This window comes from Diuraphis noxia, unplaced genomic scaffold, assembly GCF_037042655.1.
Source record: "Diuraphis noxia isolate RWA-SAM2 unplaced genomic scaffold, SU_Dnox_SAM2 contig0002, whole genome shotgun sequence".
Taxonomy (NCBI): Eukaryota; Metazoa; Arthropoda; class Insecta; order Hemiptera; family Aphididae; genus Diuraphis; species Diuraphis noxia.
The window spans coordinates 28,473,093-28,489,390 of record NW_028301712.1 but is presented as its reverse complement, the minus strand read 5'-3'; the positions used below and the strand labels follow the sequence as shown (position 1 = coordinate 28,489,390).

The following is a 16,298-nucleotide window of genomic DNA, read 5'->3' as shown; positions in this document are numbered from 1 at the left end:
AATTAATGTCTTAACATAACATTTTGTGTATTAACAAGCTATAACATTTATTTCTTGTGTAATTCATAATTTATCATTTAATTATAATACAATACAGACATATTCGATAATAACTAAAATAGCATATTATAAATAGTTGATGCCATTAAGATCATAAATTAATTTTAGTACATTCGCGACATTTATTTCTAGTCTAATTCATAATTTAATAATAATACAACACACACATATTTAGATATAATTCAAAATCCACATTATAATATTACAAAATGTCATAAGTTAAAAATAAATCAAGAGTTAACTAATGTAAAAAAATAATACTTTTAATTAAAAAAAAACTATTCTAAACAATCTTAGAAAAATAAACACAAAAAAAAACACACAATAAAAAAAAAAGGTTCTAAAAGTAAAATAAATTAATAAATCATAATAATTTATTAGTCATTAGTTCATTACTAACTAATAGTTATAAAACCAGAATTTACAACCAAATAAAATAATTATATTTTTTTGGTTAAAATATATTTCATTAGTCAGTAAAAGTTAATTATTGTAGTAAATTAAATACTATTACACATTTTTAACTGAAAAGTGCAAAAAATAAAAATAATAAAGTATGGTATTGTTTAAAAAAGTAAATGCGACAACCTCTACAATAAGTACATTTGAATCTAAATCACATCAAAAAGGTCAAAGTTAAAAAAATTAGGTGACTTGAATATCACACACATATACATTTTAATGGACTTACTTTCTTGTTAAAAAAAATGTTCAATTATTAACAGTAAAATTAATTGATTTTGATGGTCTGTTGTGCACGTTCAATATATAAATTTAATAATTTGAGCTTTGCACCATTTAGACTTGCTATATGAGGTGTAAATTCTTGTGAACCAAATGCTCTATATAATGATACCATACAAAATACAGCTGACTTTCGGACTGCACTATCAGGATTATCATAGCTCTGCAATAGACCAAACATAATGTCTTTTATTTGATCAGTTACAGGTGGACTGCCATACATATCAACAAGTTTTGTCATCATTCTAATTGTGATCAAATTGATTGGAAATTCTTTTACTAACATCAATGGTGTTATTATTTTTACAACTGTTTCATGATGTAAAGATACACTTAAGGTAATTAAACAGTCTTCTGCAACTTTAACAATAGGTTTATATGAATCACAACACATATTTATTACTTTCAATATAATCGATTCAGTGTAGTTGTGAAAATGGGTAACTAATTCTGACTTTTTAAGTAAACATGTAATCAAAGTTATTGTATGCTCTCGTACAATTGGTTCAATGTCCATAAGTAACTTTAAAATAACATTAATCATTTTTTTAAAATTTTGTATAAGTTCACCAGAAGAAAATTCATTTTTTATTAATTCTTTTAGATGTATTAATATTGATTGTTTATGATCAAGCTGCAGAGTATCTTTATCTAGATCGTCAAGTATTTGCAAAATTCCATTTACTGTAGTATGACTATTATTGTAACCATTTAAATGTCCACTATTAGTTTCAGTATGTATAAATAATTGGTTATGCCTAAATTCACAAAAATTAGCATTTATTTCCTCAGAATAATGACATTTTAAACGACAATTTTGAACATTATCAGCAGATTGTTGAAATGACTTATGTATTTTTTCTGAATTAAAAGTATCAATGGTATCAGGTTGTAAAGGCGGTGAAGCGAGATTTGATGGCACCTGACTATTATGATAATTTAGAGACATTATTGGATCAACACTACTTCTTCTTACTCTAAGTTTCAAAAGTTTAGAAAATACTTCTTGATACTCTTCTGGTAATTGAGATAACCGCAATGTAATTTGTGATGCATTTAAATTATACAAAGCTAGTATAGCTTCCTGAGATGCACGTCTTAATTCAGGACCCTGTGTTATATTATTATTACACATAGTCCATCCAATCATTTTTATCAATGCTAAAGTAGCATAATCTTTCTTACCATTTACAGCAGATACAAAGATTGACCCGGAGTTTGCACAAACAGCTAATTTTGAAATGTAACTCATGGCAAATATTTTAATTTTAACATTAGGTGTCTGTGTAGGGTCTGTGAGAAATTTAAAAACAGCAGTTAGTTGAGAATCACAAGGAAAAGATAACCTTATAATTTCCAATGTTTTCAATATTTTTGAGAGTACAGAACCAAGTATATCAGAGCCTCCTTTAATGAATAACTTTACTAAAACTGTATATAGCCAATATTCTAAATATTGACTATGGGTAACAATTAACTCATTAAGCACATCTAAAAAGAGACTTATGACTTTGGTTTGAGAATCCATAAACATTTTTGTAAACAACTCTGTTATTTTCATTAGTAATAATTCACTTAAAATATTTCCTTGTTGAAAATATTTTAGTAAGCTTATCAAGCCCTCTTTGCGATTATTCCAGCATGAACTTTCACAGTTTGTTATTATATCATCAATATTCAAGTATTTTAAACCTGAGCTTTTCCAAATTTCTTTATGTAGGCCACATGCTGATCCATTTAAGTAAAATGAATCTGAAAATCGCTTATGAGAATCAATTCTACGTTCAGAACCAACACTAGATGTTTCGCTTTCATCACTATAATCATTAAATAATCCTCCCAATACTTTTCTTGGAGAATTATTAACATTTTTATAACTCAAAGTATCAGTATTAGTAGACTTAGGTTCTTGAGTCTGAGTTAATATCTTTTGTGTCCTTATTGGTCTAGGTGTAAACAAATTATGTAATTCTTTATTATTCATATACGATCCATTGTTATTAATCCTATTAGGACTAACTTCTCTACTAGTACTACGAGATCTGGGTATTCCAGAAGCAACTTTATTAGATTTAGTTTTGATAAAATTTAATTTTGAAGATGGTGATCCAGACCGGCTTGCCGGTTGAGATGATGATACTTGAACTCTTGATCTTTCTCTTTTGTCTGTTTGGTGTATATCTTCATTAGTCTTCTTGGTAACAGATTGAAAAGACAATTCAGCGTCAACTTTTTGTCTAGGAAACAAAGCATATTCAGTATGGGCATTAGACCTCTTAGTAGCTTGCAAGTCTATGGCACTTCTTGATCTCACAGAAATATTACTGCGCGAAGAGACAGGACGATAAGAAGTCAATTTTGTACTTTCAGCTATAACAGATTTTGATAAACCTAAGTTGGACACAGAATTAGTAAGCAATATTTTACGATATGCTGGCTCTAACTTATTTAATAATATTTCTCCATGCTCAGGAAAATGTTCACAAAATCCCCAAAAAGCTTTCCGAGATATTACTCGAGCATTTGAATCAGCATCTGCAATACCCTTTCTAATGCAATCTTGTAGTATAGTTAAGTGTCTTTCTATTGCTTGAGTTGGCCATGTACGCAGAATTTGATCAAAAAATTCACAACATGCACGGCGAATATCCTTTGATTTTGATCCCAGACTATTTGCAAGAATTGGTATAATACGAGGAGCATGTGAATATTCTAAAATAAATCTTATGGCAACTAATCCAGATGAAGCAGTAACTTTTGCTGAATTTTGTATAAGATCAATTAAATTGCCAAAAATGGACTCTGAAAAGTGATTAAATTTAGTACCCAAATGTTGGGATAAAAATGCTATAGTGATACATGTTTCTCTAATAACTTGGGATCGCAAATCTTTAATAGATATTTGGAAAGAATGTTCTAAATACCTCAAATTATTGTAAAACTCTTCATATTTTGTTGCTCCAATTAATACAAGTGATCTAACCTTCTTTAATGAGTCCACACGTTTATTCCATAGTTCATTACTATCTTGAATAGACTCATGTATTTTTTTCATAGTATCATCTAAATCCCGTACACTAAAAATTTGTAATATGGGAACATCTTCAAAAGCCCGAATAAATGTATCTTCATCAACTCCACCTGTATGTGAAGCAGATAATGCTGATGACGACGTAGATTTTCGTACAAAATCTACTTGTTGTAATGGTGTTGTTAAATTTGATTTTGGAAATGAACTTGGTCTTTTAATACTACCAATGACATATTTTGGTCCAAATGTGCAACTACGATCTGTTTCATCATTGTTAGATAAGCTTAGCCCAACAAAAGCTGTTGGTAATAAACTTCCAGTAGCTTTAGCTTCATCAAATTTATTCATTAAGTCTGTCATTTTGCTCTGAGGAATTGAATATTTTTTTTGAATATCAACACGTAATTTTTCCCCAACATGCTTATACAAATCAACAAGTGTTTCAAATGCTTTTTGTCTCACTTGAACATTAGGATCACTTAAAAGTTTTATAATCATAGGTAGAATTTTTGATATTGCAATACAATTTGCACCAAATTCTTCAATAGTTAACAATAATAATTTCATAGATCCTTCTTTAACATTACTATTTTTGTGATTGAAAGCATTAACTGATATTTTGTCAAATAAAGCCTGAGGGCTTATGGTATTACATTCCATTAATTTCATTATAAGAAAAAGGGTTTTAACTTTAATAGGTTCTTTACTATCTCCAATTCGATCAACAGCTAGGGGTAGAATAGTAGATATGTATGGTCTAAAATCTATTCTCATTCTATTTATCAATTGTGTGATAATTTCAATCCCATACAGAGCTACTTTGGGATTGCTATTTAATAACCATTGAACAATACCATCAATAAACATTCCAATATCTGAGCATTCAATTGAATTACTAGATTCTTCTAGATAAGTAAATAATTTACAACCAACATTTACCTTCATGCGAATATCTGTAGATGATAATAGAGGAATAAAACCATCTAAATCATGTAACCCAGCAGCTGCCATTTTCTTAGACGATGAATACAATGGAAGTAGGTTGTGTATAAAACTGTATTATATGACTTATATTCTGCAACAATTCAAAATTATAATTTTGTAAAATGTACCTATTGAAAATAAATACAATACTGGTAAGTTGATGTTTTTGATAAAATTCAAAAATAATGAAATATTTTGAGATGTAGTTAAAATAAATTATTACTCTAGGCATTTGCCACTGTTGAGTAAAAAATAATATACTGTAAAATACTAAGTACATACAATTTTAATTTAGACCCAACATAATATTATATTATTATAAGTCTTCCAGTACTTAAGTTTTTTTTTTCAGAATTGGTACCTAATTCGTAAGATTGAACTTTTCTTCTTCAAATAATTAGTTTGGACTATTTTATAGCATTCAACTATATTATTTTTATTTTTTAATAATATAAAATATGCAAAATTATAAATTTAATTATTTATTGATGTTTATAGAATCAATTATAACATATTATATTGTAATTAATCATATCAATTCATAAAATGTATCACATTATGATAAAGCCAAAGATCAATATTCAAATGTATATAAATAAATATACAAGGTAGGTACCTAGGTAATATTAAAAATAAATTTAGAAATTGATAACTTAACCAAATCAAACAAGGTCTGTTTATTAATAATTTGTTAATTTGTGTAAATAATAAGATTTAATGATTCATGAAATTATATTTCGTCATTATCATGTATAAACACTATAAACTATAAATGTATAACTTACCTACATCGGCTACATCATATTTGTTGGTGATATGAAAAACCAATTAAAATATTGGTTTAAGATATATTGTTCACAAGTCATATGCAAATGCAAATAATTGGTCTTCAAGACCTTACAGAATATTAGACATATTAGTTGAAAGTTTTCGTCGGTTTTACACACAAATAAGATGAAACTTAATAGATAATACTTAAAACTTTTTACCTACGAGACGTCGTTCCAAGACGTAATCACTATAATCAGTATAATCATTGCGAATATTATTGGGATTTTAATCAATATGGGGATTGATGGATAATAAAATTCATAATCGAAAGCCCTCTGCTGTTTTCTAATCTTTATTCGTTTCACACTAAAATAGATTTCTGTATTCTCAGAGTGTACCAATTGAACAACACAATATATCCTGCAAACGATTTTTATGAAAGTCCCGTCATACATCACATTGATTATTCGATTATACTATGCCGGAGACTTGAAATTTATACATAATAATGTATTATTAATGCGGTCCATACAATTTTAATGACTTTCTAAAGAATGTTGAAAATTTACGATAACTACTATAGGCGTATTATAGTGTACGGTGTACCACACGCGCACCGGTTTCGAGTGTACTGGGTATAGAACACTGTAGACCACGTCAAATATATAACCGCTAACCGACACGCCTGCCCTATGACAAAATTAAACATGTACCCGTGGTCAGCGGTCACGTGACATCTATTTCGATAGACATAACCTAGTTGACGACCACCTACAAAAGTCAAAAATATCATTCATTGTTATTTGTTAATTTTTATTGTGTCACTGTTACAAGTTGATCGTTAAATTTTTCTATAGTTTATAATCGTGTTATTAGTGTAAGTGATCGCCTACGTCAGAAATGTCGGAAAGCGATTCAGAGAGTGATTACGAAGTAATAACTTAGTTATTTATTATAATAAATGTTTTCAAAAAATTACATTATTAAATACTATATAATCTATAACACTTTTTGTGGGCGTTGTGGTGTTTGTTTTTAGCAAAATCGACGATATCGTGATCGAAGTCACAGTACAAGTAGAAGCCATTCGCCATGTGAATCTGAAGCTGAAGAAAATAACCAGTAATAAGTAAAATGTTGTAGAATGAACAGTTGATATTAAATGCAAATATTTATTAATGATACAGGGAAGAAGAAGTTGCTGATGAACAAGAACCAGAAGGAGAGAATATAAATTCTGATGATGTAAGTTCTTAATTTTGATGTAATTGCTTGGTGTGATTATTACTGTTGTGTTTGTAAGGAGTATGATGAAGATGATGACCGTCCGACCAAGAAAAAAAAGAAAAATGAACGTTTTGGCGGTTTTATTATTGATGAAGCAGATGTAGATGATGAAGTAGAAGAAGATGATGATTGGGAAGATGGAGCTGGTGAATATGGTATTGTTGCTAATGAGGTTGATGAATTAGGACCAACTGCAAGAGAAATTGAAGGACGTAGACGTGGAACTAACCTTTGGGAGTAAGACTTAGTTAGAATATGTTAAGAATAGGTTCACTCAAGGCCCATTGTGCACATTATAAAAAAATAATCATTTGTATACATTTTTAGCACTCAAAATGAAGATGAGATAGAAGAATACTTGCGTAATAGATATGCAGATGATTCAACTACAATAAAAAAATTTGGAGATGCTGGAGATGAACTATCAGATGAAATTATGCAACAAACACTTTTACCTGGTGTCAAGTAAGATTTATTTTAAAATTATACAATTAATTTAATACCTATATTCTGTAAGCCCAATAGCCCATGTTTCCGATGGTATATTATATAATTTAAAAAAAAGATACCTTTATTAATTGTAAACTTATGATTTAAGGGATCCTAATTTATGGATGGTTAAATGTCGTGTTGGTGATGAAAAAAACACTGCTATACTGTTAATGCGGAAATTTTTCGCATACCAGTTTACCGAAGATCCATTGAAAATCAAATCAATTGTTTCCCCTGAAGGCTTAAAGGGATACATATACATTGAATCATACAAACAAACTCACGTAAAATCAGCCATTGAAAATGTTAGCAGTCTGAAAATGGGATTTTGGAAACAACAAATGGTTCCTATTAAAGAAATGACTGATGTTTTAAAAGTTGTTAATGTACAAACTGGCTTGAAATCTAAACAATGGGTTAGATTAAAAAAAGGTAATTTTTCAATACTTCTAATTATATTTTTAGTAACTTGAATATATCTATAACTATATTTTCGCAGGAATCTACAAAGATGACATAGCTCAAATAGATTATGTGGACTTGGCACAAAATCAAGTTCATTTAAAATTAATTCCAAGGATTGATTATACTAGACCACGTGGCGCTCTCAGAATATCAATGGTAATTAGTTTATAATTATTATAATTGTCATTATTTACTATATTATTTCTAGGATCCAGAAGCTTTGAAGAGAAAGAAAAAAAGGTGTCCTGTTGCTAAACTATTTGATCCAGAAGCCATTAAGGCTATTGGTGGTGAAGTTACCAGTGATGGTGACTTTTTAATATTTGAAGGAAATCGCTATAGCCATAAAGGATTCTTATACAAAAATTTTTACATGAATGCAATAATAACTGAAGGAGTCAAACCTACATTAATAGAACTTGAAAAATTTGAAAGTGTTCCTGAAGGTTTAGACATAGAATTAACACCATCAAATAAAGATAATTTAGCAAACAGCCAGATCTTATGTTCTGGTGATAATGTAGAAGTATGTGCTGGAGAGTTAATTAATTTACAAGGAAAAGTATTATCCACCGACGGTGATACAGTTTTGATTATGCCAAAACATGAAAATCTTAATGTGAGTAACAGTAGGAAAATAATTATACATTTAGGTATTTTGTGCGCTTTCTTATTATTTTTTTTTTTTTATCTTTGTAATATTTCTAGTAATAAAATTATATTAGTGTATTAAAAAAGACTCAGAATCGTTTTTCGTATACAATTATATAATATCATTGGATTCAAATTTAATTCCATCTATTACAGTAACCCACTTGTGTGTTACTGTAATGTACGGTAGAGCGACATCCACTTTCCCGCTTTTTTTTAATTTAAGTTTTTGGTCGAAATAAAATGGACCTTGCTGATATTCAGTGCACACCAGAGCTTAAAAAATTTGTAACGACTTTCTCTACAACTAAAATATTTGTACTAATAATATTGTGTATGTATTATAATTTATTAAAGGAGCACACAACACAAAAAAAAAAAATTATTTAAATTATTTTTAAATGTTAAATTATTGTAGCTATGGCTATATGAAATGATTTGGTGAAAATCTGATGCAAAAAAAATCATTACTTTAAGAGATATTATAAAATGTAAAATAGCTGCGTGACGTCATTGGGCCCTTCGTAATCTAATCTCCTATCTTATAAGTGTAAAAGTTCCTCACTGATATTTTTGTTAAATGGCGCTCCATGGTGATTTAAATACGAAATAAAAATTCAAAAATTTCTCTTTTAAGATTTAAATATTTAAAAAACTAAACGTCATATAAAAATTCTGATTCTTGCGTCCTCTTAAACACACAAAACCAAACATTTATATGTAAATTAAATTTCAAAAATAAAATGTTTAGGTGGATAAATCGTTGTGAAAAGCGAGGAACTTTTACATGTATAAGATAGGCGATTACGAAGAGTAGGGCCCAATGACGTCACGCGTCTTTTTTCAATTGCTCATAACTTATTGAATAATGAGAGTAGAAACATAAATCCTATACCATCATCCTTACAATTGAACATTCTTTCAAATAAAAAAAACTTATTTTTTGTGTTGAGTGCTCCTTTATTTTTATTTTAGATGCCACTGGAATTTATGTCTAACGAATTGCGCAAGTATTTTAAACAAGGTGACCATGTAAAAGTAGTAGGAGGGCGTTTCGAGGGTGATACAGGCCTCATTGTTCGGGTAGAACAAAATCGAATAGTATTATTTTCTGATGTCACCATGCACGAACTTGAAGTTTTACCTCGTGATTTACAATTGTGTACAGATACGGCTTCTGGAGTTGATTCACTTGGACAATTCCAATGGGGAGATCTTGTTCAAATAGAGTATGTAATGTAGTTTTTAATACTGATTGGATACAATATGTTTATATATTTTATTTGTTAGCCCACAAAATGTTGGAGTGATAGTGAGAATTGAGCGTGAAAAAATGCATATTTTAAATTTGGCTGGAAAATTGGTTGAAGCTAGACCACAATCTTTAAATAAAAAAAAAGAGCATAAAAATACAATCGGAATTGATGGTTTGGGAAGTTCAATACAAAGAAATGAAATTGTTAAAGTTATTGATGGGCCACACACAGTAATTTTCTTTAATATTGATTATAGAATTTATATTTTAAATCTACAATTATAATTACTATTATTATTATATTATTCGGCTAATATATTTCCATAATCTAGGGACTGCATGGTGAAATCAAACATTTATATCGCCACTTTGCTTTTTTGTATTCCCGTTTAATGACAGATAATGGTGGAATTTTTGTTTGTCGTTTAAGACACATTGCCCTTGCTGGAAATTCAAAGAACAGAGTAATATAGTATATATTAGCATTTATATTTGTGAATAAATTTTAATATTATTGGTTATTAACTATTAAGATCACTACACAAAATGGATGTTCATCACCACAATCTATGTCTCCATGGAGAAGTACTTTTGGTCATTTGAGTGGACATACTAAAGTAAGTTTAGGAATAGGAAAAGAAACTTTTGTTGGAACTGGAGGTAGATTTGGTGGTGTTCAGAGAGATACAGGATTAATTGGTCAAACAATAAGAATTATAGTTGGCCCTTACAAAGGTGATGTTGGTATTGTAAAAGATGCAACAGAGTGTACAGCCAGAGTTGAACTTCATTCTTCTTGTCAAACAATATCAGTGGATCGAAGAAACATAACAATTGTTGTACAAAAATCCAAGGATGGAAGATTAACATCATCATACTCAAGAACACCAGTTAATGCTTTAACAACTCCTGGATATCGTGAAGGAAGTTTACCTTCTGTGCTAGGCTCATTAACTCCCAATTATGAAGTTGGTAACCGTACACCAAACTTTGGAAGTACTACTCCATCACACGATGGTTCAAAAACGCCCACCCACGCTTGGGACCCAGCTTCTGGGTACACTTTTTCCAGAATAACTGATGAAGATTTAGAGTATCCATTGGGTTCCGATACTTCTTATGGACAGTCTCCTAGTACATTGTATGGATCTTCAATACATTCTTACTCGCCATATCAAGAAATAACACCATCTGGTTGTAATAGTATGTCATAATCAAATAATTATTATCTTGTAATAATAATAATTTACAATGTAAATGTAAAATATTGTTTCCATGTTATAATTATAGGTATTAGTTCTTATATAAATACTCCAAGTCCAATTGATACGGATAGTCCTCGCAGTGTACAGTTTTTTCCAACATCATCACTACCAGTAGATGGTCATCTTAAAGACAAAATATCAAAATCATAACTCATTTATTTTACTGATTATATTTAAAAAAATAAAGGTTTAAAAAATATTATGTTATTCAGATTGTATTTAATGAATCCCCATTTCTCAAAAAATTAGTTTGATCACTGGCCAGTATCTTAGAAATATATTTTTACTTTCAAAAACATTTTTATGTTAATCTCATTTTTAATAGAACATGACAATATTTGAGACAATTATAGTGCAACTAACATACTCAAATAAAAAGCTGTTACATCTATTACTTTAATAAACATAAAACCTTGATTATAGGGTGTCCCAAAAGGATTGATTGAAGGGTAAATATATAGGTATTATGTATATATATAAATAAATATAAGAATATAAGGGTAAATACCCAATTAAATGTTTTGGTATTTTTATGAAAATATTAATATTTCAACATTTTATAGTTGCGTGCGTGCGTGTGTGTGTGTTACAGATGTTCCTAAATTGTACATCTTTGAAAAGTTATGAATTGAAAACTTAAAACAGTTTTCAGCAGTTCTAAAAATATACATATTTAATATTAAAGTTGATTAGTATAAATAATAGTTTATTAAAGTAACTCAAATATTGAAGGATGATGGTGAAGGCTAAAGGTGATATGGTATTCACATATTATCTATTGCTTACTTGCTGCTCATTAAATATCAATTTTGATGGTTGCTTGTATAATAAAACACGTTACTACGAAGTCCTAAAAATATTGAGATGCATCTAAATAAACTTATATACCTATTGTATAAAATATAAAATATTTATTAGGTACCTGTTTTTGGTGGAGTTGCAAAGCGGACATGTATAATTAGTGTCTCTCCCAAACTCACCTGTATACCAGGTATGTTTCCTGCCAACCAATGGTGAAATTCTTTTAATTTAGATCTTGTATCAGGATCTAAGTAGAGATAATTAATTAAAAAATTATGAACATTTGTACATAATTATTACTATATTAGCCCCTTACCATACCACAAACAAAAATGATGACCTGGTGATGAACTCTTTAGAAAAAACTAGTTAATTATGAAATTCCAATATTAGCCAACTATCTTACAAATTTGTTAACAAAAACTTGCTTTTAATCATCCAGAAAAGTCTGAAATGCAAAGCCTTGAATACCTGTAAATCCATCTAATGGTCTTTCATCTTCAGATGCTTATTAAGCACCATTTAATCACCAAGCTAAAATCTTCACCAATCTCCACACATTTTACTCTCAGTGATGTTAAATAATGTACTCAAAACTACAACTTTATGAGGACGCCCACATGCATTTGTTGTCTTAGTCTTCCAAAAGCGTAACCTAGTAAATTTACACTCAGCAGTTCATGTCTTATTCCGTTGGCTTAAAAATTAAAGTGAATAGACCTTATTAAGAAACTTGATGGTAAGAACATTATCTGTGTTTTGTTGCAAGTTTTTTACGATAATTCAGTTTTTAAGTGAGTTATGCGTGTATAATAAATTGTAAAATAAAAATGCTCATAACTTGCTTAAAACTGAACTATTGTAAAAAAGAAACAACTGAGAGGAGAATTTGGATAAATTTTACATATTATGTCGTTGTAACTACAGTAAAGTGCTATAAAGGGAAAATTGAAAATATCCATACTTTTTCATAAATACCATCTTTATCTTAACTTAATAGTATTAGTTATATAAGTCTCTTGCCTTTTTTTGCAAAAACGTTTGAAAGATTTATTCTAAAAAGAATATTGCCGTACATGTTTTCCCTAAACATCCTTCCTAACTGTGTAATCGGTTTTCGTGCCACTCTTAGTCGATGCCATTTACTTTTCCCTTAAAAATTAAAACTATTGTTCGTGTGTGTTCCTTTATGTTTCATGAGCCTTATTTGTTACAGTCTGGCAGGGGGGAGGGGGTATTATTGTCTCCTCAGAAATAATCAGAATAAGGTCGGTAGTTCGGTACAGTCTACAGGCGGCCACCTACTGCACATGGGCGTGGTTTTGCAAAACCATGACTCATGAGATAATTATGTAGGACGTAGGTATAACAATTATAGTTTTAAATAACATTGATTTTTCTTAAAATTAACAATAATTTGAATTTTTTTATGTTGAATAAAAAGAGCTTAATAAATTTATAATAGCATAAAATTTGTATTGAAAATATTATAAACACTTCGAAAAATATGTATCCGAACGGCCAAACATTTTAAATACCTATTTACGCCTTTATTCAGTGTTTTGAAATTTTTATTTAATAAACACTATAAAGTCAAAATATTTCAGCTCCCTAACTTATAAGAAGTAAGAGTATCTATAATAATAATTAATAATTAAATGTGTACAATGTATATAGGTATCTATACTATTAATACATATTTATATTACTATGTATTATATAATATAAATAATAAATCAGCTTCTAATTATTTTTATATTTATCTGTAAAATAGGTATATAAAATGACAGTATATTGTATTATTGTAATATATTATCATCGATATGTGAAAATTCTAGTGATGGGTCGAATCTCATTTTTTGATGTTGAACCGAATTCAAATCGAACATGGGTCAAAAATCAAAATATTGCGAAGCTCAATCGAACTTATAATTATTCAAACGATCCAGAATCGAACCGAACTATTAACATTTTCTATCGAACTAAAATTCTAACTCAGCATTTTATTTTATTTTATCATACCTAATTGCAAGGGCACACAGGGAGGCAAAGGGGCTATTGCCCCTACTGGGAATAGTTTAAAACTATTAATAATTTAATAAATTGTTAAAAAGCAAAAACAAAAAAGTATCGAAGACGTTAAACAATAATTTTGTATGCAACCAACGCATACAACTTTTATTTGATAATTGATATAAATATGTAATTAATTTGTCACATCTACATTACCATGTATTCAAAAAATATTAATATTGTATTTTAAACTTACACATTTAAGGGAATTATATGATAACATAATGACAATGTTTTTTTTTCTTTTTAGGTTATACTATTTTAGAATGAAACAGTGGCGTACTCAGGAGTTTTCAATGGGGAGGTTGGGGGGTTGAACATTTTGTTTTTTATCATTTCAGGGACTTTGTCATCTTCTTTTTAAGAATGTTGATAGATTATCAACATTGATGTTTGATAGAGATCTAATTTTACTTATCTTGCTCACCTATCTAATCTTTCAGTTCTTACTTCTTAACAGATAATGTATGCAATCGTTGTATATTGCATGCAGACATACAATTTAAAATAGATATATTTTAGATTCTGAACGAAGTGATGAATGTATTGATTTTACAATGATATGTGTGTTTTTTTTTGTGTGTGTTTGTGTACAGCATAACTAGTCGAAATAATGCTTCAATTTCAAACTTTGGGGGTGGTTTCTGATGTAAAAGTGAATATCCTTGGTGCATTTTAAAGGTCAAAAGTAAACATTTTCCAACAGTTTTCAAAAAAATCGAAAAAAAAGCGGGTAAATCGTGGATGTCGCTCTGCTGTACAGTAGGTTACTGTAATGGATGGGAATACATTTGAATGCAATGATAAATATCATTGTATACGAAAAATGATTCTGAACGTAGATGATTTGTCAGTTTAGGATATATTATATTTAAATATTGTCATATATTCTATTTTGAAACAAATATTTTATTTTTCAATTAAGACGCATTTTGCATAAGGCATGGTTAATCAATTAGTGTAGTTATCATGTAGTTATCATAATTCATAATACCTTATATAAATGAATACCTGGTTTGAGGATAAATCGTTATCATTACGCGATTTGATAAAAATTTAAAACTCAAACGCTCAAAACATTTTTCCTATAATGACGCTTCAAATTTTCTCTATAGCTATTTGAAGCAAAACTTATGGAAAACTTAGTGTTTAATTTTATAACCTTAGATAAAAATACAAACAATATTATGAATTTTGAACTATTTTTTATTTTGCGTTTTCGACATATTTCGTAAAAGTTTGAACTATATACGCTCTTATAAAAAAAAATTGTGACTAACGATTTTCAATTTTTTTTTAGCTACAATAAGAACAACTTATAATTATAACTAACTTCGTTCAGAATCTAAAAAAAAAATACACATCATTGTAAAATCAATACATTCATCACTTCGTTCAGAATCTAAATTTTAGATCCATCACTGATGGACAACGAAGTGATGAATGTATTGATTTTACAATGATGTGTTTTTTTTTTTTTTTTGTCTGTGAACAGCATAACTAGTCGAAATCATGCTTCGATTTCAAACATTAGGGGTGGTTTCCGATGTAAAAGAGAATATCCTTGGTGCATTATAGAGGTCAAAAGTAAACTTTTTCCAACAATTTTCAAAAAAATCGAGAAAAACAAAAAAAAATAACAGAAAAACGGGAATTTTTACGCAAAACCAGTTTTCCACCAAATCGATTTTTTTTATATGGTTGTAATTCAAAAACTAATCACTGTAAATCCTTGAAATTTTCACCAAAAGTTAATGTTAGTGTTATATATATACAGTTTAATTTTCAAAATTGTTTGAGGTATTTATAGACAACTCATTTTTACGAAATCTGTCGAAAACGCGAAAATTTGCATGTAATTTTAAAGTTGAAAAATCATGTGCGTTTGAATTTTAAATTTTTACGAAACAGCGTAACGATAACGATTTATCCTGAAACGATTTTAAATATTTGTTATTATTCAAAAAGTATAAGTCGTAGATACTTGAAAATTTCACAAGTTATTTAGATTGGCATTTTCTTTACATGATTTAATTTTCAAAATATTTTGACTTTTTTGAGATATTTATAGACAACTGAAATTTTCAATTTTTCTGAAAATTTTCTTTTGAAGTGTCGATTAAATTTTTTGGCCCTATCAAAATACTTGAAAATTTAATACAAAGTTCCTCATAAGTTATTCTTATAGTAATTAAAAAATTATAAAAATACATAAGCACAATTTTTTTTAATTAGCATTTGAAGTTCAAATATTGACTTAATACGTAAAAATTACGGCAATTTTCAAATTATCTTAGGTAGAAATTCATAAAAGTTTTTCTTTTTAGATCTATAAGATTTGAAAATTTAATACAAGGCTCCTAACATATTTTTACAATAGCAGTTGAAAAATAAAATAAATTTATAGTCACAAATAATT

At 28.6% G+C, this 16,298-nt stretch overlaps 2 protein-coding genes across 6 annotated transcripts; one reads left to right on the top strand and one right to left on the bottom strand.

The window, feature by feature from the left end:
* Nucleotides 1–720: 720 nt before the first annotated feature.
* On the bottom strand, nucleotides 721–13,390 carry LOC107173918 (CLIP-associating protein 1-B-like). 4 transcript variants are annotated; one of them, XM_089218767.1, is made up of 3 exons: nucleotides 11,928–13,390; nucleotides 11,792–11,855; nucleotides 721–4,910 (listed from the first exon to the last, which is right to left on the bottom strand). In XM_089218767.1, the coding sequence occupies exon 3, from the start codon at nucleotides 4,844–4,846 to the stop codon at nucleotides 791–793; it is 4,056 nt and encodes a 1,351-aa protein (XP_089074893.1). In that variant the 5' UTR covers nucleotides 4,847–4,910; nucleotides 11,792–11,855; nucleotides 11,928–13,390; the 3' UTR covers nucleotides 721–790. The 4 variants fall into 4 exon arrangements, with proteins under 4 accessions (XP_089074893.1, XP_015380144.1, XP_089074891.1 ...); XM_015524658.2 differs by lacking the exons at nucleotides 11,792–11,855; nucleotides 11,928–13,390 and adding exons at nucleotides 5,605–5,715; nucleotides 5,809–6,261; XM_089218765.1 differs by lacking the exons at nucleotides 11,792–11,855; nucleotides 11,928–13,390 and adding an exon at nucleotides 5,605–6,261.
* On the top strand, nucleotides 6,383–11,212 carry LOC107173937 (transcription elongation factor SPT5-like). 2 transcript variants are annotated; one of them, XM_015524690.2, is made up of 13 exons: nucleotides 6,383–6,523; nucleotides 6,630–6,712; nucleotides 6,778–6,835; nucleotides 6,897–7,114; nucleotides 7,205–7,342; nucleotides 7,476–7,801; nucleotides 7,869–7,990; nucleotides 8,043–8,453; nucleotides 9,461–9,714; nucleotides 9,776–9,971; nucleotides 10,073–10,204; nucleotides 10,274–10,943; nucleotides 11,031–11,212. In XM_015524690.2, the coding sequence occupies exons 1-13, from the start codon at nucleotides 6,491–6,493 to the stop codon at nucleotides 11,153–11,155; spliced, it is 2,766 nt and encodes a 921-aa protein (XP_015380176.1). In that variant the 5' UTR covers nucleotides 6,383–6,490; the 3' UTR covers nucleotides 11,156–11,212. The 2 variants fall into 2 exon arrangements, with proteins under 2 accessions (XP_015380176.1, XP_015380175.1); XM_015524689.2 differs by having other exon boundaries at nucleotides 6,894–7,114.
* Nucleotides 13,391–16,298: the final 2,908 nt, after the last annotated feature.

Bases quoted from the DNA above. Each gene is read 5' to 3' on its own strand.
- LOC107173918 (XM_089218767.1), bottom strand. From the start codon at position 4,846: ATGGCAGCTGCTGGGTTACATGATTTAGATGGTTTTATTCCTCTATTA.
- LOC107173937 (XM_015524689.2), top strand. From the start codon at position 6,491: ATGTCGGAAAGCGATTCAGAGAGTGATTACGAA. The intron at 7,115-7,204 runs GTAAGACTTAGT...ATACATTTTTAG, and splicing joins CGTGGAACTAACCTTTGGGA to CACTCAAAATGAAGATGAGA. The intron at 7,991-8,042 runs GTAATTAGTTTA...TATTATTTCTAG, and splicing joins GCGCTCTCAGAATATCAATG to GATCCAGAAGCTTTGAAGAG.